The 16,194-nt window shown below is 41.1% G+C and overlaps 1 protein-coding gene across 1 annotated transcript in view; it reads left to right on the top strand.

The window, feature by feature from the left end:
- The window catches only part of DYNC2H1 (dynein cytoplasmic 2 heavy chain 1), a 154,872-nt gene that overhangs the window by 57,061 nt on the left and 81,617 nt on the right, over nucleotides 1-16,194 (top strand). Inside the window, exons 55-67 of the mRNA XM_083435941.1 lie at nucleotides 1,029-1,183; nucleotides 1,335-1,472; nucleotides 2,747-2,860; nucleotides 4,177-4,337; nucleotides 5,520-5,643; nucleotides 6,238-6,359; nucleotides 6,463-6,549; nucleotides 7,080-7,206; nucleotides 9,351-9,492; nucleotides 10,378-10,487; nucleotides 11,148-11,246; nucleotides 11,860-11,983; nucleotides 13,550-13,713. Coding sequence (XP_083292067.1) covers nucleotides 1,029-1,183; nucleotides 1,335-1,472; nucleotides 2,747-2,860; nucleotides 4,177-4,337; nucleotides 5,520-5,643; nucleotides 6,238-6,359; nucleotides 6,463-6,549; nucleotides 7,080-7,206; nucleotides 9,351-9,492; nucleotides 10,378-10,487; nucleotides 11,148-11,246; nucleotides 11,860-11,983; nucleotides 13,550-13,713 — 1,667 coding nt within the window. The remainder of the gene's footprint in view (nucleotides 1-1,028; nucleotides 1,184-1,334; nucleotides 1,473-2,746; nucleotides 2,861-4,176; nucleotides 4,338-5,519; nucleotides 5,644-6,237; nucleotides 6,360-6,462; nucleotides 6,550-7,079; nucleotides 7,207-9,350; nucleotides 9,493-10,377; nucleotides 10,488-11,147; nucleotides 11,247-11,859; nucleotides 11,984-13,549; nucleotides 13,714-16,194) is intronic.

The following is a 16,194-nucleotide window of genomic DNA, read 5'->3' on the forward strand; positions in this document are numbered from 1 at the left end:
GTTTGCTATCAGTGTCCATTGCCATGTAGGTCTCAGGCAGGGCTATAGTTGCTCATGTTGTACACTATACAGCAGCTTGTTGAAAAGAAGCCTGGGCCTACTGGAGTGGGGATTACTCTCTTCAATTGATTGGCAGATGAGAGGCACATGGAGGAACAGCTCTGATGACACAGAGGATGTAATATACCTCACTCAACCCAGGCTATTTGAGTCCCCTCAGGGTTCTTTTGAGGAGGATTGCCCAAGTTTTTCTGTCTTGCCTTGTCAAGCTGTTGACTGCATTACCACCCCATACCCCTCAGGCTTTTCAGGTTAAACACAGACATTTTGAAAGAAATAAAAGGCATTGTTGTGTTATTTGTCTGTAACTTGACTTGAAGGGAACTGGCTCCTGAGGGGAGAGGAGAGCCACCTACTTCCTCAAAACTACTGTGTGTTCTGCCTTTGAGCACCAGGTGGAACTCATTCCCGCTTGAGAGCTTCAAATCATCGAAGGAGAAACACCTTTTAGATGAGAACAACAGTTCCTTTTCTGCCATGCTTCAAATCATATATTTTTTTTGTTATAGTTGTGTTTGTATATTCTTTGCCAGTGTGGTGTAGTGGTTAAGAGTGGTAGTCTTGTTTCTGGTGAACCGAGTTCGCTTCCCCGCTCCTCTACATGCAGCTGCTGGGTGACCTTGGGCCAGTCACACTTCTTGAAGTCTCTCAGCCCCACTCACCTCACAGAGTGTTTGTTGTGGGGGAGGAAGGGAAAGGAGAATGTTAGCCGCTTTGAGACTCCTTAGGCAGTGGCGTAGAGTGGGGAGTGCAGGGGGGGTGGCCGCACCGGGTGCAACATCTGGGGGTTAGGGTTAGGGGGCGCAAATCCACGGGTTAGGGGGTGCAAATTACTTGCCTTGCCCCGGGTGCTGACAACCCACGCTACGCCACTGTCCTTAGGGTAGTGATAAAGTGGGATATCAAAATCCAAACTCCTCTTCTTCTTGCCTACATATAAATGCTGATTTTCTAAACATGTTTTATAGGTGATTCGGAGTTCCTGAAGTCATTTTTGATGATCCATGACTCATGTAAACCCTATGGAGCTACGCCCAGAAGATACTTGACTTTCCTTCATATGTATCGTGCCATCCATAATGGCAAAAGAGCAGAGCTGATAAAAAGGCAAAGCCATTTGCAGGTATATAAGACATAGATTACTTTGGATTTATATTATCTTTCCAAAACAATGTGTTTGTCTTGTATTTTTTTTTGTCCAAAAAAGGAGGTATTGTTTCTGTATATTTCTTACTATATAAATGACATTTATTCACTCTCCACTTGTCAATTAGGCTGGAGTAGCTAAACTGAATGAAGCAAAAGCTCTTGTTGATGAATTGAACAGGAAAGCTGAAGAACAAAGTATATTGCTGAAAATGAAGCAAGGTGAAGCTGATGCTGCGCTCCAAGAAATTACTGTTTCTATGCAGGTAATGTGTATAAACATAAAGTACCAAATGCATTACAGGAAGGTTGAGAATGGAGACTGTCCAGTTGATAGCATGCTGGTAAAGATGCTCAAAAAGATTAAATGAAGTAATCAACAAGGCATAGAAAGGTGGAGAAAAAGAGTGCAGTTAGTAAAGAAAGGTGAATTCTCTGGAGAGAGGGGAGCATCCCCTTCAGTGCTGGCTTTTAAATGAGCCTCGAAAACCCATTTATTCCGAGCTGCTTTTAATGATGGTGCTGTTTTGAAGTTTTTAAAGGCTTACTGGTATATTGCTGGTTTTAAACATGTTGATTGTAAATTACTCCCTTTAATTTCGTAAGAGTACTCTGCTGCTTTTTGCAGTGTTTTAACTGCTGGTTTAATTTTCTTGTGTATTTGACAAGTGTTTAATGCAAGCTGCACTGAGAGTGCTTTCCTTCTAAAAACAGCACTGGACGTGTGCTGGGGTGACATTGCTCACTTAACCTCCCGACAGATGAGCTACTGCTCTGATCAGGAAGAGAAAGGGTGGGGAGGGTGCAAACACACTGGCAAGAGCGCCAGATTGGCTTCACAGATGTGTACGCACTGCAATGACCTGCCTGCCTGCTCTCTTCCTCCCAGTAAGTTGTTGAGAAGTCATGTCCACTACTGTCAAAAAGTCTGCATGGAAATCTTTAAATAAATAAAAATAAAGGTAAGGTGGTAGGGAGAGAATAGCATGAAGCAGAAACTGATAAGAGATTTCTGCAAAAGCCACCATTGGCAGAGAAAAACGTTGGCGAAATTTCTTGCCATTGTCAACATTGCAAGATTTAACATGTTGGATCTAATATAAAATTGTTCTTAGGGCTGTAGGACTTCTGAATATTAGATCTGTTATCTTGAAATATAGGAGGTTTTATATTTTGATTTTATTCTGTGAACTACCCTGAGACCTCCAGCCATAGGGTGGTATATAAATTCAATCAATCAGTCCATCAATCAATCAATCAATCAATATATATATTTATAGAGCGAGAGAGCAACCTAACTGTGGGTGACTGCTGCTGTGCTATAATAAGGGCTGGGTTGAGTCTTAAGGCCAGGGGAAGCAGGGTTTTTGTCTGATCCTGTGAGCCTCTGCATCAATGCACCAGAGTGATCTGTGCACTAGTACAAATCACCATAAAGGGTAAAAGTCCTCATGTTGCGGTGCAGTATTCAAACACAAGAAATAGGGGGGGGGACGACCCATGTTCTTAGCTCCTGTGGATAATACCTTTTTTCTTATAGGATGCAAGTGAACAGAAATCAGAAATGGAGAAAATAAAACAAAAAATAGCGCAAGAAGTTGTAAAAATCGAAGAAAGAAAAACGATAATTGAGGATGAACTGAGAGAGGTTCAGGTAATAACAATGGAACTTTATTGGCTTTAGATCCTGGTTTATAAAACACAAAGAACATAATGGAGCTTCATGGAGCTTTTATTTGTGCTCCATTATTTTCTTGATGTGCAATCAAGAATGAGTTATGTATATTTTAAGGGGACAAGTACTGAAAAAGACATGCTTGAGTGCATAATGGCTTTGAATGTTGGCTAGAGTAAAAACAAAAGGATGTGAGCATCTCCATTTATTTTCATGTTAGCTTCTTAAAGCTAACTTTGGTCCCTGTGGAGATAATCTCCACGGCATGGCTGGATAGGCCATTAAATTAATGGGAGTAGGATTATTTTCTTTCTGACAGAGCAGCAAGACTTGGAGTGATTGGAGGGGCAGGAAGTTAGGAAGAGATGAGTATTGGGGTAAGAAGCCTCTCTCTGGCTAGTATCATGTTGCTTCTCATCACTTTTTGAGGGGGTCTCTGCTGTCATGTGACATGCTCTCAGTTCTCTGCCTGGAAGCTGTGGCTCCTCATTGACTCCTTACTTCTCCTTTCCATTATCTTTTCTTCTTCCTCTTTGCTTTCTCTTAGCAGCCTCCTCATTTTCTAGTGTTCTGGTCCCTGTCTGCTTCTTTTCCTTTTTGGTACTTTCTATGGCCCTTCAGCTGTATTGTGGAACTATGCAAATTCTGGCCCCAGCATGAACCTCCAGCTTCACGCCCGACAAGGAGTGAAGAAACTAGCCATGTTTGTGGCAGTGAAATGAGGAACGGAAAGAACACACTTAATAAGCAAGGGGCCAAGGGGAGGGGTTGGGAGCGTAGCAGAATGTGGAAAGGTTCGTTAGTGGTCACAGTGGGAAAATTGGACAGGAGGGGAGTACAGTGGTATCTCAGGTTACATACGCTTCAGGTTACATACACTTCAGGTTACAGACTCCGCTAACCCAGAAATAGTACCTCGGGTTAAGAACTTTGCTTCAGGATGAGAACAGAAATCATGCTCTGGCAGCGTGGCGGCAGCGGGAGGCCCCATTAGCTAAAGTGGTACCTCAGGTTAAGAACAGTTTCAAGTTAAGAATGGACCTCTGGAGCAAATTAAGTACTTAACCCGAGGTACCACTGTATTGCTTATTATTGCACCCCCTGCCCAATCCCCTCTCATCCATTTTTCATAAACAGTGACCATAAGAACTAAATTAATATTTCCCACTTATTGCCACCTGCTTTTAATTAAGCTTTAAGATTCTTGAGACATTGTAGCTGCAATTAAAAAGGTGAAGTTAAAGTTTTGTTAAAACTAATCAACTTTGGTAATTTTTCTATTTTTCTTGTTTTAGCCACTGGTTAATGAAGCTAAACTAGCCGTTGGAAATATCAAGCCAGAATCTCTGTCAGAAATCCGCTCTCTGCGTATGCCACCTGACATAATTAGAGATATACTAGAGGGTGTCTTGCGGTTGATGGGAATCTTTGATACATCATGGGTGAGCATGAAGAGGTAATTGAAGAATTTATTTATTTATTTCATTATACAGTGGTACCTCAGGTTACATATGCTTCAGGTTACAGACACTTCAGGTTACAGACTCCGCTAACCCAGAAATAGTACCTTGGGTTAAGAACTTTGCTTCAGGATGAGAACAGAAATCATGCTCCGGCGGCGCAGCGGCAGCGGGAGGCCCCATTAGCTAAAGTGGTGCTTCAGGTTAAGAACAGTTTCAGGTTAAGTACGGACCTCTGGAACAAATTAAGTACTTAACCCGAGGTACCACTGTATATAGCCTGCCTCTCAGGACAGAAATCCTTCCAAGGTTGCCTTCAAGTGACGTCAACGAATACACATTAATAAAATCGCAGTAAAAATATTGAAACCCAAGTCATCCGGATTGGGAATAGTCCAGATCAAGCAGAATCTGATGCCTTTGCGGATGGTGTTGTAGGGTGGGGCGGAATTACCTGACCTCCCAACAGCTGAGTTGCTGCTGCTTATGGGGACAGAGTGGGTGGGGAAGTCAGTCCAATGCAAACACATTGGCAGGAGTGCTAGACCGGCCCTGCTGGTGCATTTGCACTACACTTACCTCCCTGCTCCCTCTCCCCCCAGGAAGCAGCAGGGATTAGATATTGGGAGACCAGGTAACTGCCATCATGCTGTCTGCTGCTGCTCTGATACCTTGCCATAGCTGTCAACATTTCCCTTTTTAAAAAGGGAAATTCCCTTATTCCGAAGAATAGGAAGAACTTCCTGACAGTAAGAGCTGTTCGACAGTGGAATTTGCTGCCAAGGAGTGTGGTGGAGTCTCCTTCTTTGGAGGTCTTTAAGCAGAGGCTTGACAACCATATGTCAGGAGTGCTCTGATGGTGTTTCCTGCTTGGCAGGGGGTTGGACTCGATGGCCCTTGTGGTCTCTTCCAACTCTATGATTCTATGATTCTATGAGTCTATGAATAGGAGTCTTCGCAAGAAAAGGGAAAAGTTGACAGCTATGCACCTTTCTTGCTTGCCTACCTCTCCTAGGAATAAAATCCAGGGGAAAATATCGTTAAGAAAAACAACTTGGTTATATATCTTTTCCAAAGATTATGTATTTTGTTCTGAATACCAAAGAAAGACCATAGCGATACCTGTTACGAAGTGGCCATTTCTGCCTTTGTATTCAGTCATTTAATATATTTTGCAGTTTTCTTGCCAAAAGAGGCGTGAGGGAAGATATTGCAACCTTTGATGCTCGAAATATTCCAAAGGAAATCCGTGAGAGTGTGGAAGAACTTCTAGCTAAAAATAAGGGATCTTTTGAGCCAAAGGTAATTTCTTTGTGTACTTAACAATTTTATGACAGTGTGCTTTTGCAACTGGTTGTTTGCTGCTTCTACTTCAAATTGCAACCCTATACGCACTTCCCTGAGAGTAAATTCCATTGAACTAAGCCACACTTACTTCACAGAAGGCACACGTAAAATTACTCTGTAGTGTTATGCTTGACTACTCAATTTTCAATTTATTTTTAAATATATTGTAACACAGTTTGAAGCTGTAAACATTTTTGTGGTTTAGTACATTTGAAAGGCAGAATAAAGAGCTAGTAAAAAAGAACTATAAAATGAAATAATAAATACTGATTAAATGAATTACATATTGGAATCGCTCATCATCCAACGTTACAGAAATGGTGGGAAAGGGGGAAAAGCTTATTTATTTTTATACATTGAAATGACAGTGCTGCTTTGTAAGTTAATTATGTTATTGGTTTAATGCAGGATACAATTTCCAGTGATTCTGTATTGCTTATTTTATGTGTGGGGATGGAAGCATTATATTTACAGTATAGAAGTGTATTTAAACAGTTAAAATGGATGCATGCCTTCTCACGATAATGTGAGTATGTTTCAATATTTCAGAATGCTAAAAGGGCCAGTACTGCAGCAGCACCCTTAGCTGCATGGGTTAAAGCCAATGTTCAATATTCTTATGTCCTGGAACGAATTCAACCTCTGGAAACTGAACAGGCAGGCCTTGAAGCGTAAGTAATGCACATTGGAAACATCCATCTTTGAAAGGTGCCTACATTTTTGCGTGTGTGTTGATTGGTAAGGATCTCAATTATTATTCTTAATATATTTCAGTAATCTTAGGAAAACAGAAGACAGAAAAAAGAAGCTAGAAGATTTGGTTAATTCTGTTGGTGAAAGGGTTGCAGAATTAAGAGATAGGTGGGTATTTTTCATCCAAACACTTTACAGTTTTAATTAATTGATTAGAACTTTTAATTATGTCCCATCTATTGGTACTTGTGTACAGAGTGGGACAAGAATACCTAAAAGATAATCTCACCAAATATATATCTCAACCAAACAAAGCAATCTATAGAAGAGGGCCTCCTGCAGGCACAATTCCATCAGGATTCCTCCAGAAGATGTAGCAATCGGGCATTTAGTGGCACCTACTCTTTCAAATCTCTGCTGTTACATACCAGACTGGTCCTATCTTTTATCTTTTCAGCACCTGTTGAAGACTTTTGTTTTCCAATAGTCCTTTTAAGTGGAAATTTCTCCACCTGACCGTATCTGTATTGGACTTAAATTATTATTATGTACATTCTTGTTGATGTTTTTTCATTGTTAAATTGCCTTGAAATGTTTTACAAAAAGTGACCATTGCTATCCTTTTGAAATTAAAAAAGGCTTTATGTCGAAACGCATTCTTTTGTTCCTTAAGTCTTAACAGTTCAGTTGGTCCACAGGTTCCAGGCCAGAACAAGTGAGGCAGCTAAGCTTGAAGCAGAAGTTGCTAAAGCACAAGAGACAGTGAAAGCTGCAGAAATATTGATCAAGCAACTTGATAGGGAGCATAAGAGATGGAACTCACAGGTTGGTTGCTAAAGCTTCAATAAAAATATGCCTTTTCTTCTTCAAACTTAAGTTAGTGTTTTATTTTCAGAAAGCTTAAATATATCTGTGCAGTATTCTAGATTCAGCTAGATAGCCGTGTTGGTCTGATGCAGTCAAAAAAAAAATAAAAAAAAAAAAATTGTCCAGTAGCACCTTATAGACCAACTAAGTTTGTTCTGGTATAAGCTTTCGTGTGCATGTTTTTCGTGTGTATCTGAAGAAGTGCACATGCACACGAAAGCTTATACCAGAACAAACTTAGTTGGTGTATAAGGTGCTACTGGACAATTTTTTATGATTTAAATTTTTATTCTGTACGGTATGACATTCTACACTAGAGTAATTGTGTGGAATTACAGTGGTGCCTCGCAAGACGAAAAGAATCCGTTCTGCGAGTCTCTTCGTCTTGCAGTTTCTTTCGTCTTGCGAAGCAAGCCCATTAGCGGATTAGCGCTATTAGCGCTATTAACGGCTATTAGCGGCTATTAAAGGCTTAAGGGATTAGCAGATTAGCTGCTAAAAGGCTATTAGCGGCTATTAAAGGCTTAAGGGATTAGCGGATTAGCTGCTAAAAGGCTATTAGAGGCTATTAAAGGTTTAAGGGATTAGCGGATTAGCTGCTAAAAGGCTATTAGAGGCTATTAAAGGTTTAAGGGATTAGCGGATTAGCGCCTTAGCGATCAGCTGTTGAGCGTTTTAGCGAACCGCTGTTAAGCGGTTTGGGAAAAAGGGGGGCGAGGGGAAAAAACCCCGCAGGAACTCGCAAGACATTTTCGTCTTGCGAAGCAAGCCCATAGCAAATTCGTTTTGCGAAGCACCTCCAAAACTGAAAACCCTTTCGTCTAGCGGGTTTTCCGTCTTGCGAGGCATTCGTCTTGCGGGGCACCACTGTATTTTACTGTTGCGTATTGCTTGGCATTCACCTCTTGCTTTCAGTTTTAGTTCTTCTGATTTTGGTTTCCTAGCAATTAATCTGGGGTTCCTTACTGTTGAATAAGCATAGCTTCATTTCACACACCCCTCTTCTAGTGAAGGCAATAGGTGCCTTCAATAGCAGGCAACATGAACAATGTATTTATTGTCTTCTGTTGCGACACTACAGACTGTGGCCCATCTCTATGCTAGGTTTGATTGCCTTAAGTATTAAAAACCTTTTAAAGGCCCTGAACTGACTTTGGGAGGCATACTTTTATTTTCCAGTTCATCTATTCCATAGAAAGGACCTCCACTTCATCTACAGTATCCAATGGTACCACTTTACCTCAGTTTTGGGGCTATTTTCAAAGGTTTTGGTAGCACAGTTCTCTCATTTTACAATTACCTGGAACTTGTCTAACACAAGATTCAGCTCACAGAGTTATCTACCATGCTTTTCCCAATCCCCAGTGATGTTCTGTGCTCAGTGGAGATTCACTAGGTAAAGGTAAAGGTAAAAAAGGGACCCCTGACCATTAGGTCCAGTCGTGGCTGACTCTGGGGTTGCGGCACTCATCTCGCTTTATTGGCCGAGGGAGCCGGTGTACAGCTTCCGGGTCACGTGGCCAGCATGACTTAAGCCGCTTCTGGCGAACCAGAGCAGCGCACGGTAATGCCTTTTACCTTCCCGCCAGAGCAGTACCTATTTATCTACTTGTCCTTTGACGTGCTTTCAAACTGCTAGGTTGGCAGGAGCAGGGACAGAGCAACGGGAGTTCACCCCGTTTCAGGGATTTGAACCGCCAACCTTCTGATCGGCAAGTCCTAGGCTCTGTGGTTTAACCCACAGCGCCACCCGCGTCCCCTGGAGATTTACTAGAGAACATAAAAAAAAAAATCTTTCTATAAAAGCTTTAGCACATGATAGTGAAGAAACTATGCCTAGCCTATACTTGCCTGCAGTATTTTCGCAGGCATTTAAGCTGAAGTCGTTGCATGTGAAGATGGAGTGAATGAGATGTGCAATGGGTCCAGGATGCATTTCTACATGTTGTCTGTCTTGTGACCCTGAAAATTATTCAAGGCTGACAAAGTTACCAGTGTGGCTATAATATTATTTAATAAGACTTCTCTACTCATGTAAAAAAATTCACTTACCGGTAAGTACACAAAGAAATAACAATATCATGTTGGAAATCTATTTTCAGGTTTCAGAGATAGCAGATGAATTGAGTACACTGCCAATGAGGGCTCAACTGTCTGCTGCATTCATTACTTATCTTTCTGCTGCGCCTGAAGATCAAAGAAAAGCAAGTTTGGATTCATGGACAAAATCAGCTAATCTGGAAAGTAGGTATTGCTATATCTTTGATATGAAAATAAATAAAATATTAATCAGAATTATAAGGTATAATTATGGGCTATTGAACATTGATTCAAATTGCTGGAGGAAACTCTTGAGAGTCCCATGGACTGCAAGAAGATCAAATGCATCCATTCTTAAGGAAATCAGCCCTGAGTGCTCACTGGAAGGACAGATCGGGAAGCTGAGGCTCCAATACTTTGGCCACCTCATGAGAAGAGAAGACTCACTGGAAAAGACCCTGATGTTGGGAAAGATGGAGGGCACAAGGAGAAGGGGACGACAGAGGACAAGATGGTTAGACAGGGTTCTCGAAGCTACAAACATGAATCTGACCAAACTGCGGGTGACAGTGGAAGACAGGAGTGCCTGGCGTGCTCTGGTCCATGGGGTCACGAAGAGTCGGACACGACTGAAAGACTAAACAACAAGAACATTGATTAGTCAGTAGTGTTGTACTGGGAAGCCAGAGTTGTAACTCTTTTATTCAAACATAGTCATAGGGAACCTCTCTACATCAAGGGAAGGGGGGGGGACTCCTGAAACCGCTTCAAATAGAACTTGAACAAAATAATATCAGCCACTCTCTGCTTAGAAACAGATAATCTGTTTTGACTTTTGTGTGCGGATTGTGCTTTAGAATCCAATGAAAGCAAGTTATGTGTTCTATATAAGAGGTTGTCTCTCCAACCAGCTCTCAGTGATCAATTTATTTATTTTATGAGGCCCCTTAATGAAATAACACACACATATGGGGAGGTAACCACAATTTAATATGCCCTGGATGCTCATCCAAATGGTGAGAAGCCATACAAACATAAAATGCTCTAGCAAATTTAATGGAATTAAAAGAAGCGTCTTCTGTTTGTTAGAATTTGATCTCATGCGATTCCTGAGCACAGAGAGTGAGCAATTGATTTGGAAAAGTGAAGGGTTGCCCTCGGATGATCTGTCAATAGAAAATGCCCTTGTGATTTTACAGGTAAATTGTATTGCTTTTTTATTCTTTTGGAGGCACTGCCTGTGTAGCATGATAGTACTCTCGTACTGAGATAGTGTGTGCAGTGGGGAAGGCTGCAACCTGGCTGTCTAGGGGGTGCAAGTGAAGAATGAGGTTGTCTGTCACTTTTTCTCCTCATTGCAGTCTTTTAGATCATTTTCTGCCTCTACTCAATGTTGTCTGTGGAGTGGACCCATGATCCCATGAATGCTATATTAGATTATCTAGGAAATCTTGGGCTCCTTTGCGAGGAAGGGTGGGATATAAATTTAATAAATAATAAGTAAGTAAAACAGTGTCTCCCCCAGTATCCCCAAGTGAACAATTAAGCATTTAAAATTTCTTTCCCTGCATTTGAAATCCTGGTAATAGTTGAATATCTAAGAAGGATACTGCAATGTTAAATTGGGAATGCTTTACACATGGAATTTTATTTCCTATGTTTCCCTCCCCCTTCCTGTGATACCTTTTTTTCTTTATACACTATGATTGCTGTACCCAGTGCAAACATTTTCAGCTTTTCATTACTTCCTTTTAGGATTGTTAATAGGGTGTTTTAATACAAATTATATAGTTGTGTAGTTTCTTTCAAACAGAAACATGATTGAAACACATTTCTCCCCCCTCCTTTTTTTTTAACAGAGTAAAGTTTGCCCATTTTTGATAGACCCATCTTCCAGAGCTACTGAATGGCTGAAAACTCATTTGAAAGAATCACGCTTGGAAATCGTCAACCAACAGGTCCTATTTGAATCTTTCAGATGGTTCTTTAATTTTGGAAAAGAGATCCCCTTATTCTCTTATACCTTTTTTAAATAATAAATTTTCCCTCCACTGATCCTGCAAGGATGAGCCTGCTTACGCAAAATACCTGATTTGAAAAAGAATTGTCTACATCTGCAGTGTTTTATTCCCAATTTGGGGATGGGAGTTGTAGCAACCCAATTTCACTTCTTCCTCATTGGGTTCAAAGGCATTTAAATGACAGAGGCATTCATATCGCTCCAAATGTCTTATTCTGTTGTTTAGAGGGCCAGTGCTCACCTTCCCCCCCACCTTGTGGCTAATGTTGCATGTGACAGAGGTGCTGCTTTGTCGAAGTACTGTACCAGATTTTTCTGTTACTAGAGGAGGAGATGTGTAGCACAAGAGCCCATTGTTTGGCAGTGCTTCCAAACTGGGACTGTATGTTTTAATACAGCCTTGATAAAAATTGTTTCACTGTATTTTGTTTACATCTTGACTGGATCTGAAAAATGTCTTGATGATGCATTTCTTTATTTTTCCTATCGTCGACTTAATATGTTAATATTGACGTAGATCGAACAATGGTGGCAAAATTTTATTTGTGCAGGATGCCAACTTCATTAACGCTCTTGAGCTGGCTGTGCGATTTGGGAAAACTCTCATTATACAGGAAATGGATGGAGTAGAACCTGTGCTTTATCCATTGCTCAGAAAGGACCTTGTTGCGCAAGGTAAATTTCCACCTTTAATTGTGGCAGGAATACAATCCCCCCCCCCCCCCCCGCTTCTTAGTCAGATAAATGGACAAATCAATTTAAAAATAGCTGTGCTGTTTGCATGGATTTTTTAAAATCCTAGATATTTTTAAAAATTATATCATCACTAAAAATTCTCGCCAGGCTTCTCATTCACCCAGGTCTGGGCATGAAACCATAAACTCTGATGTTGTTTAACTGAGGAAATAGGAACAATTCAGCCATGCAGAATTCCCCTCTGTCTGCTTTGCAGATGGACACGTTTTCATGAGTGCAAGTGTAGCTACGGAGTATGGGTTCTTTATTATTTTGCGTTTGACCATCATGCATTGGTAATGTTTCACAGCTTGTTATAAAAATATGATTTACACGTTACAGTGAATTGGTGCATACACAAATCCTATTTGGGATTCAACATTTTTACAAGCAGGTGAAATTTATGTGGTAAATAAGTAAAATCAGCGCACGTCCTTCACCTGAAACAATCTGCCGGCTGATAGATTATACTAAGGTTCACATTGACCTCTTCACACCTGGACATTTTTTCTTAATTGCACAATTATCCTTCAGTGACACTTCACTACGACCATCTTTGGTCCACAGTTAGCACAGCAAGGACTCACCCTGAGTCTGATTCATTCCATGTTTGCTTAGTTGGTCAAATTAAGCAGAGTTTAAGATTATTATTATTTGCTATTTTTTGTTATAATTGGATTACCAATCAGTTCCAGGAATACTTACTTTCAAGAAAGGAAGCAGGATCTTCTTGTGTTAGTGTACACAAAGACTACTTGTGCTGTTTTGCATCTGGTTCAGAATATGGTGGTAGGTTACCAATAGCATATCACAGATGTACTCCATTATAAGACATATACAGTGGTGCCCCGCAAGACGAATGCCTCGCAAGACGGAAAACCCGCTAGACGAAAGGGTTTTCCGTTTTGGAGGTGCTCCGCAAAACGAATTTCCTATGGGCTTGCTTCGCAAGACGAAAATGTCTTGCGAGTTCCTGTGATTTTTTTTCGCTCCCCACCCCCTTTTTCTAAGGCACTAAGCTGCTAATAGCCTTTTAGCAGCTAATCCGCTAATCCCTTAAGTTTTTAATAGCCACTAATAGCTGCTAAACCGCTAATAGCGCTAATCCGCTAATCCGCTAATAGGGTTGCTTCGCAAGACGAAAAAACCGCTAGACGAAGAGACTCGCGGAACGGATTCTTTTCGTCTTGCGAGCCACCACTGTAGTGCCTTATACTATGGTGTCTATCAGTACACCATACTTTGGTTCATATTGGGTAGATTAGTAATGGGAATTGGTTACAGGTTGATTGTCCAGCCTACTGTGTTATACTAGGCAGCCACTAGATATACAGCAAGAAGGTGTCGATAGTGAATGGGTCATTTGCCCATTTTCTTGCATACTTTACTTTCTTGTGAATACAGTGGAGCTGATATTATGTTAATTATTAGAACAATTATTAGATAATACTGAGACTGTAACACTTTAAAAAAAATGGTTCATCTTGGTATGTTTTCCTCCCACAGGTCCTCGATACGTTGTACAAATAGGTGACAAAATAATTGACTATAACGAAGAATTCCGCCTGTTTCTATCAACCCGAAACCCAAATCCTGACATTCCACCTGATGCAGCTTCCATTGTTACAGAGGTTAACTTTACAATAACACGGAGTGGCTTAAGAGGGCAGGTAGGCATTCATATCTCCAGGAATGATACTCTTCATTTTAACCTAAAGGCACGGGGCTTTATACCACACGTGGAAGATCCTGATTTCTTTCCCTGAGAGGCCCTTTTGTACAGTATTAATGCTTGTATCACAAAAACCTGTAAAGGAAAAACGGCCACACCTAAACTTTGATCAACCTCTGCTTTGTGACAAGGAGATGGGATGGGTGATGAAGAAAATGAGAAGATTCTGAGAACATACAGGTGGTTCTGTAACCACAATGATAGCGCTTATGTTGATGAACATTTTTTGAGCTAGTGCCAAAAACACATTGTTCTCTGATATAGGGAAGCATGGTAGTGGGTTTTTTCTCTATACAGTGGTACCTCTGGTTACGTACTTAATTCGTTCTGGAGGTCCGTTCTTAACCTGAAGACCACTTTAGGTAATGGGGCCTCCTGCTGCCACCGCGCCGCCGGAGCACAATTTCTGCTCTCATCCTGAAGCAAAGTTCTTAACCCGAGGTACTATTTCTGGGTTAGCGGAGTATGTAACCTGAAGCGTATGTAACCCGAGGTACCGCTGTATAAGCATGGCATTCTCTGCTTAGGGCCGAGCAGCTTGTGGCCCTCAGTTGTTAGGCTCTTTCTCCCTACATGATTGTAATAAAGAAGCCGCAGGCAGTGTTTGGATCAAAACACAATGAGTGGCTATTTTTCTGCAACATTCCTCATGGTGCGTTAATCCCTTTTAGCACTCTTGCACAGCTGGCAATCTCCACAGAGAAAAAAATATTCTCACTTTAGTTAACATGTCCTTAAGTGGTTAGATTAGAAAGTTCCATTATAATAAAAAACATCTTGTGAGAAAGGTATACAATAACATGCAGCTTATATGAGGGTTACATTTTGGAGATTGTGCCTAACGCCAAAATTATGAAGAGTAAAAGCACATGGGGTTCAATGGCCAGTAGGATTGCCAATGCCATTTTCCCCAGAACCCTGCCTCCTTTCCACTCCCTTTTAATTAATTTTCCCCCCATGCACTCAAAGCTGAATGTGCAAAAGTTTAATGTGTGCAACTTACTGTACTTAATACTGAAAAACAGGGGGTGAGAATCCATCTGAATCACTGGGCTGAGTTGGATTCTGTGGACTAGGAAGTTACGCTTAAAGTCTTTATAGTCCAATTATTTTTGTGGGTTCTGATTCACATATAGAGTTCCCCTGCCTATAAAATGTCCTTCTTTCTTCCGTTTAAATGAGTGTTACACCCCAGTCACATAGAAACCTGTTGGAACAACCACAGGGCTCTGGGCCAAGGCAATATAGTTGAAATCAAAATTATTTAAGGTCAGTTTAGAGTAGACTAATGGTGGAGAAGCAGCAAATAGTGCTGGAATATTCTCTCATTCATTTTATTGTGCTCTTGCTGGTGCTAACAATGGATATTAATTTGCTTATTTATGTGACTGATAAGCCAAGCAATGAATGAAAAACATTGTCTCGGGATAACATTTTTCATGTTAATGATAAACAAAATATATGAATAACCCAGACATCTCTTTGTGTTTGGTACATTTGCGTGTATGAATCTAGAAAACAACAGAGCTTCACTGGCTACCATTACATTCAATTCATTTTCGCTGAAAACTTGAATAGTGTGCTTTAGATTTGGAGAGCCATGAGTGGTGAAATCAGAGGAGCTTCTGTGCCTTCTCTTCGTCACTGTAGTCCCCTGCAATACCCAAAAATCTGCCTCAGGGTTGGAGAGCTCTCTGTAGTAGTGTAGGATAGGCACAGTATCTGAGAAGGGCAAGGGAATCAATAGTATTGAGTGGGAGCAAGTTTGGGGGAGTAAAATGCCTTTATCCTGTGGTGGTGTAATGGACTCAAGTGGATTTGACTTCTTCTAATGCTCAAAAGTAGGAAGACGCACAGAGTCCATTATAACATATAGAAATACCTTTCAGTTAATACAAACAGCACCTTTTGGACCCAAACCAGTGTGGAAAAAGCAAATATCTTGATTTTATCAGAAAATCAGAACAAAAGGATATTAACAGGCCGAACCACTGGATCAAAACCAGCAAGATGAAATTCAAGAGAGATTAATGTAAAATCCTGTATTTTACTATTGTTGTTGTTGTTTAGTTGTTCAGTCGTGTCCGACTCTTCGTGACCCCATGGACCAGAGCACGCCAGGCACTCCTGTCTTCCACTGCCTCCCGCAGTTTGGTCAGATTCATGTTTGTAGCTTCGAGAACACTGTCTAACCATCTCGTCCTCTGTCGTCCCCTTCTCCTTGTGCCCTCCATCTTTCCCAACATCAGGGTCTTTTCCGGGGGGTCTTCTCTTCTCATGAGGTGGTCAAAGTATTGGAGCCTCAGCTTCACGATTTGTCCTTCCAGCGAGCACTCAGGGCCGATTTCCTTAAGAATGGATGCGTTTGATCTTCTTGCAGTCCATGGGACTCTCAAGAGTCTCCTCCAGCACCATAATT

Source organism: Podarcis tiliguerta (genome assembly GCF_965153285.1).
Source record: "Podarcis tiliguerta genome assembly, chromosome: 4".
Taxonomy (NCBI): Eukaryota; Metazoa; Chordata; class Lepidosauria; order Squamata; family Lacertidae; genus Podarcis; species Podarcis tiliguerta.